The sequence below is a fragment of the Fusarium sambucinum genome, chromosome III (genome assembly GCF_050947815.1).
Source record: "Fusarium sambucinum isolate potato_lamoka chromosome III, whole genome shotgun sequence".
In the NCBI taxonomy this organism is placed as follows: domain Eukaryota; kingdom Fungi; phylum Ascomycota; class Sordariomycetes; order Hypocreales; family Nectriaceae; genus Fusarium; species Fusarium sambucinum.
In genome coordinates, this window is record NC_139292.1 from 5,826,063 (window position 1) to 5,840,842 (window position 14,780).

Here is a 14,780-nt window from a genome sequence, read left to right on the forward strand (position 1 = left end):
TCCACAGGCACCCATAGAGTAAGTACTAGAATAGATAGGTAGTGAGATAACCTACATTTAGCTAAGTACTTGGTCGATAAGTGCAGAAGCCGATGACATGTTGAATAACTTTCCAATACAAAGTTAGCATTTCACGGGTGCTCCAGGTGCACATCACTCGTGAGCCGCAAATGGCCCCCATCCATCAGGTACCTGACTATCAATGCGCTAAACAATGGCTGAAGCTTCCAGTATATGGGCGGCTGGGCCATTGATCTCTTTTTGGAGGTCGTTCGAATTAGAAGTCGATTCTTGGGTATATCAGCTTCCATCCTCATCAACATTTCCCACCAAGTTCGTATCAGATATATCTACGAGATATACCTAAAATAGATACCCGTGTGAGGTACTAAGATAAGCCACTACTTGTCATGTGCATAACACATACGATCGATTTCTATCCCGAGCTTATCCTATAAAAAGGTATTTTATCTCGGGTAGGCAATTTAACACGGACTCTTTCTTCATCAGAGAACTTGCTTTGCCAATTGATCCCCTTGGAAATCGTCACCACATTTCGTCACGATAATAATGCTTGTAATGGTCTAAAAGGGGGGGGGGGAGGAGAAAGAATCTCTTGTCATTGCAATCAGACTGCTTCTTTGGCACTTTTACTTTTCCACCAGCCACAGAGCGACGATGATATATGTAATAAGTTTAACCCGTTGCGTGTAGTTCGAGGATCTCTCATATTGTCAAAGCAACATACTTAAGTATGTTGTCTGATTTCTCACCTCTAGCTGCCTATCTACCTACGCCTACTACGCGTATTCTTGGTCATTTATCCTTCCCGTGCGCCAGATACTATTTCTAAAGACGAAGTCGCGTGTAGATAGATATGCGACGACCGCACTTACCCTGTAGCGATGTGGGAAGTCCTTGCCCGATCAGACAACGATGATTCAAGGACTGAATTACAGGTGTGCTGAGGAAATCGCTGAAATATGTTTGTAAGGAACAAACAACCAAAACCAGTACTGTCCCATACATAAGAAGATTTCAACTCAACATCATTGTAGTTTGATGACTGGAACAGGGTGGCGAAGACAAGGTTATCAATATGTTCCGATTAAAGCCTACCGCAATCACCATTACGGCGTCTGAAATAACCGACGCCGAACGCCGAAGCCGTTACAGAAAGCACCTCGCAACCAGGAGACACAGGACCGTCACTGCATTAGGAAATGAGGAAACCAGCCTCGAACATGCTATGAACACACGTATACAGACACCAGATACCGACTCAACTAGCAGACAACGAATCCGTAACTCGTTGACCCAAGATGCATTGCCGAGAGAAGAGGAATTGGCTTCTCCAGCACCGTTGGCTGGAAATGATATCGATGGAGAGGCAGACGCTGTTCGTTTACCTGTTCGCTCACGGCTCGCCAACATGATCAACCATGCTATCCCGCAAGGTGACGACGATGGCAGGACCGTTCAGCAACTTCTTGCGACAGTTGTAAGTAGGCCCCTTGGTTGTGCTGTCATTCTTTGCACCAACAAGTGCTCGTTGTGACCTACAGCGAGATCGAGACGCTATGTCACCAAGGCAAATGAGCAAACAGCAAGCTGACTGACAGTCCAAGCTTGGGGTACCAATGCGCAGTTCGGAGCGAGGATCTACTCACGACCGTTATCAAGACTCCTCTTTGGAAACTACCAATCGCCCGGTAGATGTCGAGGCGATAGCCTTAATGATTGCAGAAGAGCTCAACGTTACACCCCCACGAAGGAATTTGTCCGTATACAGCGATGCTCTACCTGTGAATAGGCAGCCACAAACACCAAGGCAACTGCCAGAGGCCCGTCATCAAAGCCGATTTAACGGAGCTTATACGGCGCCAGTTCGAGGAAGACGCATAGTGGCCGATATGGGCGATGCACCCGTTACCGTAAGACGAAGGCGAGCTGGACGCGATACTGGCTTGATAGGGTTAGGCCTAGAACTGCACGGTATACACCAAGGCAGACAAAACACTGACGATATTTGATTTACCGAGATGCATTGTGATGTCAGGCGATCAACAGTATAGGCAAATAGATGCAAGGAAGAAAAGATGGGTTTGGCATGAATCAAGCATAATGTCATGGCAACTGGGCCTGGCCAGCTTAACTATGGATGATCACTGAAGCAGTACAGAGTATGTACTAAACATTCGCATCATAGCTTCTATTAATGGACGATATCAAAATTCCATCGAGTGTGCAGTTTCAGACGGGCGGTCTCTCAGTAACTAGGGCTTCCTCGCAAACAATTGCCGAATGTCCTGTTGGTCGTTGGTCCGGCTGTCTCCGGGCTCTCTCCAGCTGCAACTGGTACGTGGTGGCAGAACGCCCAGTCTCGCGGCAACGAAAATTCCAGTAGGCAAGCTTTGTGCGGACGTGCCTGGCTACCTCAGGCACAGAAATTTAAGTCTCCACTCACCTCAGTTTCAAAGGACTGGTACAGAGTACGTACATGCAAACAGGCTCAGAGGGAGGAGGCACGTATTACTACTGCCTGTACCCAATCGAAGTTGAAAGTGACTTAAACTGACTCGGACTGGGCGGAAGGCGTGTGGATCAGCCTGGAATATCTTCGGACTTAGATTGGTCAATGGCGACAGCGGATCACAGGTGAAAAAACTTGGCTGAGCTGGGCTTACGGGCTCGGCTCAAAGTGGCACGGGGCAACTGAAAAAAGTTCAAAACGTTGGCCATCCAACCAGATGACCGTTCGGGAGATGCTCGAGACCCGCTGACACGCTATTCCCGTTACGGGGATGGGACCCTTAACAATTACGCAACCTGGAAGGGGTCAAGCGCAGTTTTGAGTGGGACTTACCTTCGGCAGGTACGTACCTGGCGCTGCAACTGCAAGTTGCTTTAGCCCCAAGCTAAACCTCATTAAGGGCCGGGAGGTTTGCGATAAGCTGATGGCGTGCTACTGTGTGCTTACTGTCTAGCATGGACCCAGCTGCAGCTTGCCGAGTTAGCTACAGACCACTGTTAAAGGTTATCAAGGGATACCGCCATAGCACTATTGCTTTGAAGTACCTCTTTACGGCTTTCGCCGTTCGCGAGACCAACGTACAGTGCCAACTTTTACATAGCTGTTGGAGATCGGAGTGAGGCTGCATGGGTGGGTGGTAAAAAGAGCACTTCAACCTGGGGTAAAGAGCCACTCACACTGGACTCACACTCACGCCCCTTCTCTTCTCGTCTCTTCCTCTCCCGTCGCTCTCACAGGTTCTTTTACCAGTCGTCCCCTCGCATTCTTTCACAGCTTTTAATCCTCCTTCTTCTGTTTATTCATTTCCTCCTCTTCTCTCTTCTTTCACATAACTCACCCATCACATACTTCAATTTGGTCTCGATCTCTTAATTGAACTTTCCTTTCTATCACGAACTCTCTCACTCTACCTCCTAGTACCTACCTACCTAGCTTGCCCACGCTCGCCTGTCGCGTATATCACATCCTCCTCTTACTCCTGGCTTCTTCTGCTGGCCATCCAAACCGCGTTTTACTACTCTCTTTTCATCCCATCTTGTCCATCTTGCCGTCTCAAAGTCAACGGAACTCATCACCAACGCGTGCACCAAAGACGCTATAGATGGTTTGAAACCTGACATTGCTGACTACTAACCTCCCAAAATCACTTCCAGTTTCTTCCTTTTCAAAAAGGACGTTTTCCACAATGTCGTACTTCAGCTCTCAATATTCTTCCTCTCCTGTCCTTACCATGTCTCCCCAACATGCCCACCAGTCCATGGGCATGGCAAGCTTTGGACACCACACACCATCACGATTCGCACCTATGCCAAACCAGTTTGCAGTCGCTCAGCCTGTACGACCCGCTGCAGCTGGCAGAAAGCGTTCTCGGGACGAGGCTTCTGACAACCTTGAGCCTGACATCAAGTCCTTGCCCGTTGAGGAGCCTGAAGAAGAATGGATCTACGGCCCTGGCATGACCCTCGTCAAAAAGAGCACCGGCTATGTCATGGATGCGAGCAGCCAGTCCGGTACCTGGGTGGAAGAGAAGAAGGCTGCTGAGGAAGCCGCCATCAAAGAGGCACGCTCCTTGATCAGAAACCCTAAGCTGCAGCGTGTATCTCCCACTTTGTCAAGCGAGCCTGTAACCAACACCTCTTCCCTCAAGGCCGATGTCAAGCCTGCCACCGAGGGTCCCGTTGTTGATAACTTCACTCTTCACCTTGGCATTGGCTGGCGAAGGGTCAGTGAACAAGATCACATTCAACAAGCCGCTCGAGGCTGGGCCCGCTACATAGAAAACCACTTCCCCGTGTCCAACGCCAGAATTCTTCTCGAGAGCAACGGCCTGCAATCATACCTTGTGGAAGCCAATGAGGGGTTTTTCTTGTTTGCCGAAAACTTGCGACAAGGTCAGCTTGTGAGCCAGACAGCCGAAGGTGCCCTTCAAAACCTACAATGCTCTCCACCTATATTTGATGGTATGGAGGTTCTCTCCGCCGCTGAGTCCCCTCGACTTGCCAATGCCGTCCCTGATATGGACATGAGAATGGACTAAGGATTGAAAGAAAAAACCTTGGTCGAGAACGTCGATTTACCTATACTGCATTTTGATTTCGCTTGCTATCTACATGGAGTTCACGGTTTGCCATGCTTAAGGACTGGGATTGGGATTGGGAAAGGAGCCTAGGGATTGACAGGAAAGGCCCACTAAGAGCGAACGCCATAGACTCGGACAGTCTGGCTTGATATTATTTGATTGCAATTTATATTATTCATCAAAAGCTTTTCTGCATGCCGCACGACGTGATTCTGTACATTTATAAACAACATTTGCTTAAAACAAGCACGCATGTTTATCATGAGAATCCGAAAACGCTTCTCCTTTGTTCATGGGAGGAGCACACCAATGATACGCGTTGATTTTTGGCGCTTGCTTTCGCGAGCAAGAGCTTACGCGACGCCTCGCTTGACCCATGCTTTTGTTTAAAGACTGACAATCATTATCAGTGTGGGATTAGGAGAATGGCCGGGTTGAGTGCAAAATGCAAGCGGATATCCGTGTAAGAAATCTGAATTGCGACGCGCTCCTGCGTGGTTTAGATTGTAGACCAATGCCAGTCTGTCCATATGCATTGGACCGTAATACTAGTTGTCCAAGGATACGATGCAGGTCATCGTAACACCAACCACTAACAATGCGGAACACACAAGCGAACTATTCAGACGCCAATACGGATACATGCGAGTGACTTAAAACGGTCCGTCTTATGGTGCGATTAGACAGTCCCTTGCAGCAATAAATCGAATCCTCTCTGGCTTAAGTAGGTGTTCGGATTGAATAGAAAGTTGGCGTGCACGGTTCCAAGTTATACTCTGCACCTACTGTACGAGACGCACTACTACTACATACTATGTATACACTCACTACCTACTCTGTATTAACCTAGGCATTAATTACTCCGTAGTATCCTGGCAACGTCTGTATATTGTTGGCCTGTGTCTCTTAGCAGGCAGACGGACAGCCAGTAATATTTAATCTTGCTCTTCTGGTCCTTATTTCCCTCTGATGAGGAACATGGAAAACCCAAATTTCCCCTTTCTTCTTCTTTTCTTGCGCTCTGACAGGGCTTGTTCACCCTGAACGTACTGAGTTTGTATCATACCTAGTAGGTAAATAAGCTCGCTTTCGATATTACCTTTAAACGGAAGCCTACTTACCTGCCCCGAAGTGGTGCTGGCTCAGGGGAAGCCTGTACCCAGCCTCCTCTAATTGAGCCAATCGAGGTACCTCGGGTTATTGCTAGATAGATCAGTCAGGCCCGTAGACCTTACAAAAACAGGGGTCAAGGCAGCTTTTTTAAGTATCTTGAGCGACTGTACTATCGCTCAGGTTGAAGTGATACTTTGATCGAAGCTCAGGTAACACCACATCTCCCACCTACCCGTACCTTAGGTAGGTACGTTGAATAGCCACCAGGTACCTGTAGACATCTAGGTTTGGGATAATTAACTTCTCCATCATCATCATCATCATCATCATCATCATCATCGCAACGTTGATTCACAGCAAAGATCCTCTGCTGTTTCCTCTTTTACGTCGGCGCTGGGCCAACTGCCAAGGTAGTTAGCTGCCTGTCGCATTAGTTCTGTTTGGGATCTGCCATTGTTTGCACGTCCCCGATCAGAGAGCTCTTCTCGTGATTAATTCACCCATCCCATCGTAATATATTGTCAACAATGTCGAGCGCAAGCCAGCTCTTTCTTCTCGCCGACCATATAAAGCTCTCACTTCTTGAGCGACAGCGAGCAAAGAACCTCAACCTCGACGGCGACGGCGACTCCCAGGATGGCCACATCTCACGGTCTTTTGACCAGTTCCGTGATGGCTTAACCAGCCTCCGCGAGGAGGAACAGCGGCTCGCCGAAGCTGGTGATGCAGCGTATGCCCGACTGTCTTGCGTACTGCTGTTATCGTGACTGACACTTGCAGTGCTGCCTCGAGCCTCATAGAATCCATCTCCTCGCTCCAGAAGCAACTAGACGACCTTACAGCCCAATTCCGAGGCCACCCCTCCTCCTCAACAACTGAAACCCTCACCCATCCCAACTCAGAGGAACTCGCCGACGATTTTGAACACGCAGCCTCTACATCACCGACATCTCGAAAGCCAAAAACCGTTCGCTTCAGTGACACCCCACCTTCCCCATCCACCGAGCTTTTTGGCCGCTATCACGATGATCCCGACGACAGCGCAGGGTACCGGGATGAATCTCAAGGAATGGACAACCAGCAGCTTCACCAGTACCACGCTCAGATTCTTGAGCAACAAGACGAGCAGCTCGATCGCCTGGGCGAGTCTATTGGACGCCAGCGCGAACTGAGCATGCAAATCGGCGACGAGCTTGACAGCCACGTTGCTATGCTCGATGATGTTGAGGCTGTCACCGACCGCCATCAAAGCCGGTTGGACCGCGCAAGTCGAATGCTCGGAAAGGTTGCTCGCGGGGCAGGCGAGAACAAGCAAATGACCACCATTGTAGTTCTCATAATTATTCTCGTGCTTCTGATTGCTATCCTGAAATGATTGAAATGTTCGCTGTTTGTCTCAGAAAGTGACAAACGGCGAAGCGCATCAGCTGGAGTTCTTGGAGTCTTTGGTATGGGCGTTGCTCAGGGTTTGTCACACATGTCAATAATTTGTCTTGCTCTTTCATACCACTTGCAGGGAAACGAGTGGCTTCTTATACATCTGTACATATGTGCGGGAGTGGTTCTTAACAAAACTCGACAAGAATAGTCATCAGGTCAGAATTCTCATCGTATCATATTGTCATTCTCTCAGCTTCAAAGTCTTCGATGCTTAGCATTACTCATGGGCCAAGACGTTTCACCCTCAGGTACAGATCAAGTCGAACAGGAACACTTCAACGGATAATATCTCCTTCTTTGTCAATGCCCTCAAGCCCTTCAAGGATATCACTTCCCGCCAGAATGCCGGTAGCGCCTACAGTTACGCCCTTTTCTCGCGACCATACTTCATGGAATTTAATGCTTCTATCGCTCGATGCAACAACAATGCATCCTTCCTGCCCCCCTCCCGTGACAGCTGGGCCGCCCGAAGTTGGCCCTCGAGGATAAGCAATAGCATAAAGAGCCCGCAATCCATCCTCCCAAGGTATTGCTGCAACTTGTCTGCATTCGGGCCAACTGAAAACGCTGACCCGATATGGGTGCTCTGGCGAAGGATAACCGAATGTGGCCGCAATCTCTCGGCGGGTTGTGTTCCAAATGAGTGAGGTGACCTGGGCGGATACTGATATCGTTGCCAAAGCTGCCCCAGATGGTGTGTGAAAGAAGTGGATGCACTTGTCATTAGAGCCACCTCCTGTTGCGACTAATCCACGCCTCCAAGGACAAAAGGCTATGGCCTTGACAGCAGCGTCATGGCTCCAGTAATGCTTCGCAATGCCAGGGCCAAGGCAACGGACAGCATCAGTAGCATTTGGCACTAATCGCAACTGTGCCGTGTAACCACCGTCACTTCGAGAGAGACCTATCAGCTGTGTGGCTCTTGTCTCAATACCACCATAGGCGCTGCTAGCTTCGACACGCGCTCGATATCCATCCCCTGGCATAGTAGAGTCAAGTCGTCGTCCAACAACTTGTTCAGCATCGAAAAGACAGCAAAGATTGTCGTTACCCCCCGAGGCGAATAGACGACCATCATATGACCATGCAAGACCGCATACTTGCTGACAGTGAATATTGCTGATCCTGGCTATCAACGATACTGCACCAGGCCATGTGTTCCGGGTGATTTCCCAGCCTATTGGCCACTCTACCACGTAATAATAGATATTACCCATATCATCACCAACCACCAGATCCTCTGTCTGTACTTGAACGCCAGGTATGAGAGGGTTCTTGGAAGGTCGCAGAGTACAGGTGGGACGCCAGCTGACGCAAGAAATGGGAAACGCCTGGCGAACTTCGAATCGCGGTAGTGTGTCGAAGGTGGATTGGAAAAGGATCCGGCCATCTGAATGCCCGATTCCAAGCACGGCTTTGCCTCCTTGCGTTGACGAGAAGGCAACCGACGTCAACTAGGTGTCGGGATGAGCACCATGGAGCAACTTAACGCCTCGAAACTCGGACCAAGCATAGAGCATACTTTCCAGGCAAACAACCAGAGTATGCGTGGTAGCTGAGTATGCTAATGGTGAGCAGTAAAAGTCATCTTTGAGGTTCGGCGCATCAAGCACCCTGGAGCACGTCAGTTGACTGTGTCTTTAATTTTCCGATACACCTACCTGAACGGAGCAGCTGGGAGAAGTCGTTGTCTTGCTGGTCTAATGGGGGCTGTCATGGGTTAGCCTCGGATTCAGTAAATTCGGTATATCGAGCATACCCGACCACTCCTCTTTGTTGGCCCACTGATACCCATTCCAACTTGTTTGACTGAACTCTGTCTGCCGAGCATGACATCTTAGGCCTCGGGGTACCTGCTGATTCTCTGCGAACTCAAGGATCTTCCGGACCTGATCGATCTTCAGAGCTGAAGCAATGCGACCCTCATGCTTCTCTTTCTCGACCGACGTGCTGACAAGCCCTTCTTGCAAAGGGGTGGGAAATAAGCGGGCATTCGTTCCACGTCGGACGAAATGTCCTTGCCCGTCATCAACCGCAATTGTGCTGGGCGCAACACCTCCAACTGACCATATGGCTCCCATGCTAACCTGACGCTCGCCTCCTCGGTTCTGTGGGAGCTGGCCCAGAGCTACACCTGCAGGAGAGACATGTATCAGCACAGAAATACTAATGTATCGGCCTTCTAACCTCTATCTCGACCGGTGTCGTCAACTCTGAAAGGAAAACGTGGGTCAGGGTCCAGAACACGACGTTTGAGAACAAAGGGATCGGCCGAGGCACTCTTGTTGCGCTTTAAGCGCTCTTCTCTAGATAGATCCTGACTCTGTTTGGTAGTTCGATATCTTTCGGATGACGGAGATACGAAGTCACGTCTTGGAACATATCTATCCAGGCTTCTGTTGTGGTCAATTCTTTTATCTTGCAGGGGCAAGCGCTTGGGACTTTGTGGACAAATGAAGGGAGAAACAACGTTTGATTTCTGCCTGGGATGATTATGCTCGGGTGTTGTAGGAATTCCATACTGGACCTCCTTCAGTTTGGCCGCAGGGGGTATTTTCTCTTCATTCCCGAGTAGTTTCAGCATAGGGGTACCATCTGGGCCAGAACCATCGAAAGAATGGAAGTATCTTTTCCGGGTATTGTGCGAGTATTCGAAAACATCCTCTGCGGAACTATACCCAGAATCCGATGGACTTGGTGGTTGCAAAACTCCGTCGCACTTCCGTCGAGCAGATCGGGGACGGCGAGGTGGCATCCGAAACATTCTTGTCGATGTTGATGTGGCGAGGAGTCGTGGGTTCCTTTGAAGTATAGAGCATAAAGAAACGAATGAACTTCTATCTATGATTTGAACAATACTGTCACGACAGACAGTCCCTTACTTAACAGTAAGTTATTCTGTCCGGCCAGATGGTGGAAAAGTATTGATGCTTGTCGAAAGAATTTTGTAGGGAAGAGACGTTAGGGTGAAGAGATTAAAAGGAGTGGTTGCGGAGGGGAAGGAGTCATGCCACGGGCTGAGATTGATGCACTAGAAACACAAAAAGGTAGCACCTGCTCGCTGATGTTATACTCGCTTCCTTCCATTCTCACGATAGTCATGGAAAGTGCAAACAAACATAATCACGTTAGTAGGTTACTATTCCAGTCTATCATCCAGTTCAGATTACAACTGATCTGTTACAGTACCTTCTGAGTTTTTGACATCGATCGACATCCTGAACGGTAACTACCAGTGTCAAGCAGAAGGCCCCGGCACATATTCTAGGCCAGATTCATGGTTCCTTTCGTAGGTCTTGAGGTAATTTTGAGATTACTAGGCCTGTGATACACTCAAGCTCATGCCAGCAATTGAAGTCAGACAGAAGCGTCGGTAGCTGGAAACTTGTCTCTGATGACAAGACAAAATGGCTTAGTAAAACTGATTTCATTACTTAGGTATGTTTATCTCGAAAGGCTCCCATTTCTCCATGAATAGGGCAACAGAGTAAAGCTGCAAGGCTGCCTTATCGGTATGCTGCAACACCTGATCAGGCTTGTGCCCGCTGATTAGGCATTCCCAAAGCAATGTTTGCATATCTTGAACCTGGAAAGTCCAGCCAGTTCTCTGATGTATCCAAGGCCCCTAGAAAGTTGTAGCTTGTACTGATAAGCGACTCGTTACCCTTCTTATCCCCTGAGGCCTCCCAAAACATACTCCCCCCAAGGCCATGTTTTAGAACATAGTCCACCTTGTTCTCAACCGCTTCTGGCGTATCGTAGGAGATCAACTCGTGAGTGGTAGGATCGTAGCTATAGTAAGCTTGAGCCTCTTTGTCATACTCGATCTCTGCACCGGGCTTGGGTAGCACCTTGTAGTCCCAAACGCCCCTCTCCCAAGAGCCCTGCCCAACATCACTGAAGGATTTGCCGATGCCTAGGTTCCCTTCAAACGAGCGCCCATAGATAGGCATACCAAGCACGATTTTTTCTGTCGGAACGCCTGCATTGATGTAGTCATTGATGGCTTTGTCCGAGTTGTACTGGTTCGCACTGGCCTTGTAGGGAAACAAGTTCGCATTGTGGCCACTGGTGCTGTCCCAACTTCCTGAGTAGTCGTAAGCCATAAGGTTAATCTGATCAACAAATCTGCTAATATTGGCAAGGTGAAGCTTGTTGTACTTGTCGGGACCAGCGGGTGCAGCAATGGAAAGCAGGAAACGATAGCCGGGTGCGTTTTGGCTGGCATACAAATCAAGTTCATCTCGAACAGCCTGTAGTAGTAGTTCAAAGTTGGTGGCTTCATTTTCATCGTTGGGGTACTCCCAGTCGATATCGATTCCGTCGAATCCCCAGTCTTTCATCAGAGTGACAGCAGACTTGGAGAATCTAATGCGGTTTTCACTGGTGCTGGCCGTTGATGGAAAGTTGGTCGACCAAGTCCATCCGCCAATGGACAAAATGACCTTGAGATGCCGATAGGCTTTTTTCAACAGGAAGAGTTGCTTCACGCATCCATATGCGTTGTCTCCCTGGTCATCCCAACCTTTTCCCTGTTTAGATATTGAAACATGACAGGGGCATCAACTCACGATCTCCTTCATAATGCTTCTCCAAGTCCGCATAACTGTCTCCTGAATACCTATGGATCTCGTCAGTATATTTTTGAACACAATGTGGTTGAACTAACACCGTCCCATCTGGCTTCACATTCAAGAAGGCAAATAGTACTTGTGTGATCTGGGAAGCTGGAAGTTCTTGAGGCTGGAAGTTCCTTCCATATGTGCCCCTGTAATACGTCAGCTGATATTTTAGTTCCTGTAAAAGACTCCGCAAACCAGTTGGTAAAATAAACAGCGTTGACATGGTTTTTAGTAGGCTGGGTCATCTCTTTCGTACAAGATGGTCGCCCAAGGAGGAGTGCAAGGCAGAGGGTAGCTTGAAATATGGCAACAGCTGCCAACGACCAGCGAATAGATGGGCACATCTTTTCTCGTTCTTTTCTCGCTGAATTCTTAGAGTGTTTATCTTCGAGGTCGAAAGGAGAAGAAGAGGCAGTAGAAAAGAGATAAGGAAGGATCAAAGGATGGAAGGCGCAAGAAGAGAACACATACTCTAGGTATATAACCACCCGCTACTAATCGCTCGGGGCAAGCGCCTGTACAGAGATTCAAGGTCATAAACAGTACCGATTTTGCTTCATAGAATCGCTGTATACCTTAGTACATACAGGAGATCGCTGCGTCACATATGTGTCCTATGTGTCAGTCGATACTGCAACACACCAGAATTGACTATCGTGAAACCAATGTTTTTAGTTCCAGTAACAACTAATTGCCTCCTGTTGTTCTTTACGACGAACGGCGACATCTGAAATCATATAGCTCTCGACCTCCTTTCTTACGCCTGCACAGTCCGGCGGGAAGGAGAGTCTCCTGAATCGATGATAGAGGTGAAAAAAAAGAAAACTCATTTGCATCACACATACAAAGGCCGCTGATTGGTATTCCATGTTCAACACGTTATACTTAGATCTTCTTCGAAGGTTACAGCTGCAGGTTTCAGCTTGGAAGCCTGTCCGCCCAAAGTAAGTAATTCGTACTCTATTGAGTGCATATAGTGATGAAACTCCAAGGTCGCAGGATCAAATTTAGCCTTGACATGACAATACATAGTCGTTGTGCTATCCCTGTTTACACGGCGCTCGAGATTGGTGATTAGGGGACTGAGAGTGGTAGGTTTAAACGCAATACCGCGAAACATCTGGTTTAAGTAAAATACTGTTCACTCATATTAAGATATACCTAGTCGTGCAAGGCCATTCGAGACGCGCCGCGGTCACTGATAAAATGCTGCACTCGCATCATATTTCCATCAGGAATGGCGTTTGCGAATAGCTTTGCGATGTTTCTATCTGTAGCCATTCACTAAGTGGACAGCAGCATCAGAATATCTGGCTTACATGGAACAATCTTCATCGTCATCTTAAGTTTACTGTACATTGTGTTGAAAGAGGTAAAAGCCCGCAATAGGTAGTCATATTCACATAAGAACCCAAGACAACAGTTCATGTCATACTGCCTTAGATACCCTATACTTGTACTTGACGTGGGGTCAGAATCACGTCCCGCACCAGCAACAGTGAACACTTACAAACCTACGCTTCCAACTGATCATCACTGCTGGCAACTTCTTGGGGCCAGTTCATTAAGAAGATACGCCTAAATATGGCCAGTGTGAGTGTCCATTCTACTAAAACACAACACCATGCCTACTGTAACTGATGCTGATTTCAAGGCTTCCAGCACGGCATAGCCCGCACTGCGCGGTCTCGGACAGAAGAGCAGCGGAAACAGGACTTGGTCAAGATCGAAAAGTACCGTAATCTCGAGGACCAAATTCGCGAAAAGGTCAGCACTACATCTGAATGCTTGGAACACTACGCTCTTCTCACACGCGCGAGCAGATATCCGACAACCACTACGGACCCGAGACATTCCAGCTCACCTCGAAGCTCCTGCGCCTCAACCCAGAGTATTACACGATATGGAACGCCCGCAGGCGCTGTCTAATCTCTGGCTTATTATCCAAACCGTCGGATGGATCGCCGCCCTCGAAGGTGTCGCAGAATATTATAGCGACCGACATTCCCACAACCTCTTCCGCCGCTTCGTTGCCCTCATCCTCGACAGAGACCCGGCCACACCCCAACCCCCCGACAGCTGGGAAGACTGGTACAACAACTGACAGCGGTACTGACGCCGAAGTCATCCGCGCTGAGCTAGCTTTCACTGTTCCCCTTCTGCTGGAGTTTCCTAAATGCTACTGGATATGGAACTATCGACTCTGGACACTTGACCGCGCAATCGAAAGGCTCGATGTATCTATAGCCCGGCGCATTTGGGAGGAGGAGTTGAGTCTTGTTAGCAAGATGCTTACCAAGGACCGGCGCAATTTCCATGCTTGGGGCTACCGTCGCCACGTCGTAGCGCAGCTCGAAAGCCCTCTCTTAAATGGCCAGAGCTTGGTCGAATCCGAGTTTCTGTATACCACCAAGAAGATCCACGAGGATCTCTCTAATTTCTCGGCATGGCATAATCGTAGCCAGCTTATAACGAGGCTTCTCGGCGAACGTAACGCGGATGACGAGTCACGCAAAGCTTTCTTGGACCAAGGTTTGTCTTGACAGTACATCTTACTTAACATGGCTGACTCGGGATCAGAACTTGAACTTGTCGACGAAGGTTTGAATGTAGGACCTGAAGATCAGTCGTTGTGGTACTACCACCAGTTTCTCGTCCTGAATCTGGCCGATCCCACTTCTAGCCGCCAAATAGCCCCAAACCTCACCCTGGATGACCGCAAATCATATATTGAATGCGAAATGACCAATATCAAAGACCTGTTAGAAGATTACCGTAATACCAAACGGATCTACGAAGCTCTCGCTGAGTATGCGATGGCATTGGCCCAACTTAGTGGGCAGCCGCTTGGGTCTGAAGAACAGACCGAGGTCGCGTCCTGGCTGAGCGATCTGAGAAAACTAGATCCCAAGCGAAATGGGCGATGGCATGATTTGGAAAAGCAGTTGGATTTATTAAACTCCTGATACTAGCTGCACTTACTAATAAGAGT

The 14,780-nt window shown here is 48.6% G+C and overlaps 6 protein-coding genes across 6 annotated transcripts; 4 read left to right on the top strand and 2 right to left on the bottom strand.

Annotated features, from left to right (window-relative positions):
• Positions 1 to 905: 905 nt before the first annotated feature.
• FSST1_012101 (uncharacterized protein) lies at positions 906 to 2,033 on the top strand (the record flags this gene model as incomplete). Its single annotated transcript, XM_083235296.1, has 3 exons — positions 906 to 959; positions 1,076 to 1,501; positions 1,629 to 2,033. 3 exons carry the CDS (start codon positions 906 to 908, stop codon positions 2,031 to 2,033), a joined length of 885 nt encoding a protein of 294 aa, XP_083081797.1.
• Positions 2,034 to 3,719: 1,686 nt separating this feature from the next.
• On the top strand, positions 3,720 to 4,571 carry FSST1_012102 (uncharacterized protein; the record flags this gene model as incomplete). The annotated part of the gene is made up of 1 exon (XM_083235297.1): positions 3,720 to 4,571. The coding sequence occupies one exon, from the start codon at positions 3,720 to 3,722 to the stop codon at positions 4,569 to 4,571; it is 852 nt and encodes a 283-aa protein (XP_083081798.1).
• A 1,682-nt stretch (positions 4,572 to 6,253) lies between these two features.
• On the top strand, positions 6,254 to 7,101 carry FSST1_012103 (syntaxin; the record flags this gene model as incomplete). Its single annotated transcript, XM_083235298.1, has 2 exons — positions 6,254 to 6,456; positions 6,507 to 7,101. The coding sequence occupies 2 exons, from the start codon at positions 6,254 to 6,256 to the stop codon at positions 7,099 to 7,101; spliced, it is 798 nt and encodes a 265-aa protein (XP_083081799.1).
• Positions 7,102 to 7,441: 340 nt separating this feature from the next.
• Positions 7,442 to 9,930, bottom strand: FSST1_012104 (WD40-repeat-containing domain protein; the record flags this gene model as incomplete). Its single annotated transcript, XM_083235299.1, has 5 exons — positions 7,442 to 8,620; positions 8,702 to 8,780; positions 8,828 to 8,876; positions 8,926 to 9,300; positions 9,354 to 9,930. 5 exons carry the CDS (start codon positions 9,928 to 9,930, stop codon positions 7,442 to 7,444), a joined length of 2,259 nt encoding a protein of 752 aa, XP_083081800.1.
• A 766-nt stretch (positions 9,931 to 10,696) lies between these two features.
• Positions 10,697 to 12,132, bottom strand: FSST1_012105 (glycoside hydrolase; the record flags this gene model as incomplete). The annotated part of the gene is made up of 4 exons (XM_083235300.1): positions 10,697 to 11,691; positions 11,738 to 11,787; positions 11,836 to 11,934; positions 11,984 to 12,132. 4 exons carry the CDS (start codon positions 12,130 to 12,132, stop codon positions 10,697 to 10,699), a joined length of 1,293 nt encoding a protein of 430 aa, XP_083081801.1.
• A 1,240-nt stretch (positions 12,133 to 13,372) lies between these two features.
• On the top strand, positions 13,373 to 14,754 carry FSST1_012106 (Rab geranylgeranyltransferase BET4; the record flags this gene model as incomplete). The annotated part of the gene is made up of 4 exons (XM_083235302.1): positions 13,373 to 13,381; positions 13,451 to 13,555; positions 13,612 to 14,320; positions 14,369 to 14,754. The coding sequence occupies 4 exons, from the start codon at positions 13,373 to 13,375 to the stop codon at positions 14,752 to 14,754; spliced, it is 1,209 nt and encodes a 402-aa protein (XP_083081802.1).
• Positions 14,755 to 14,780: the final 26 nt, after the last annotated feature.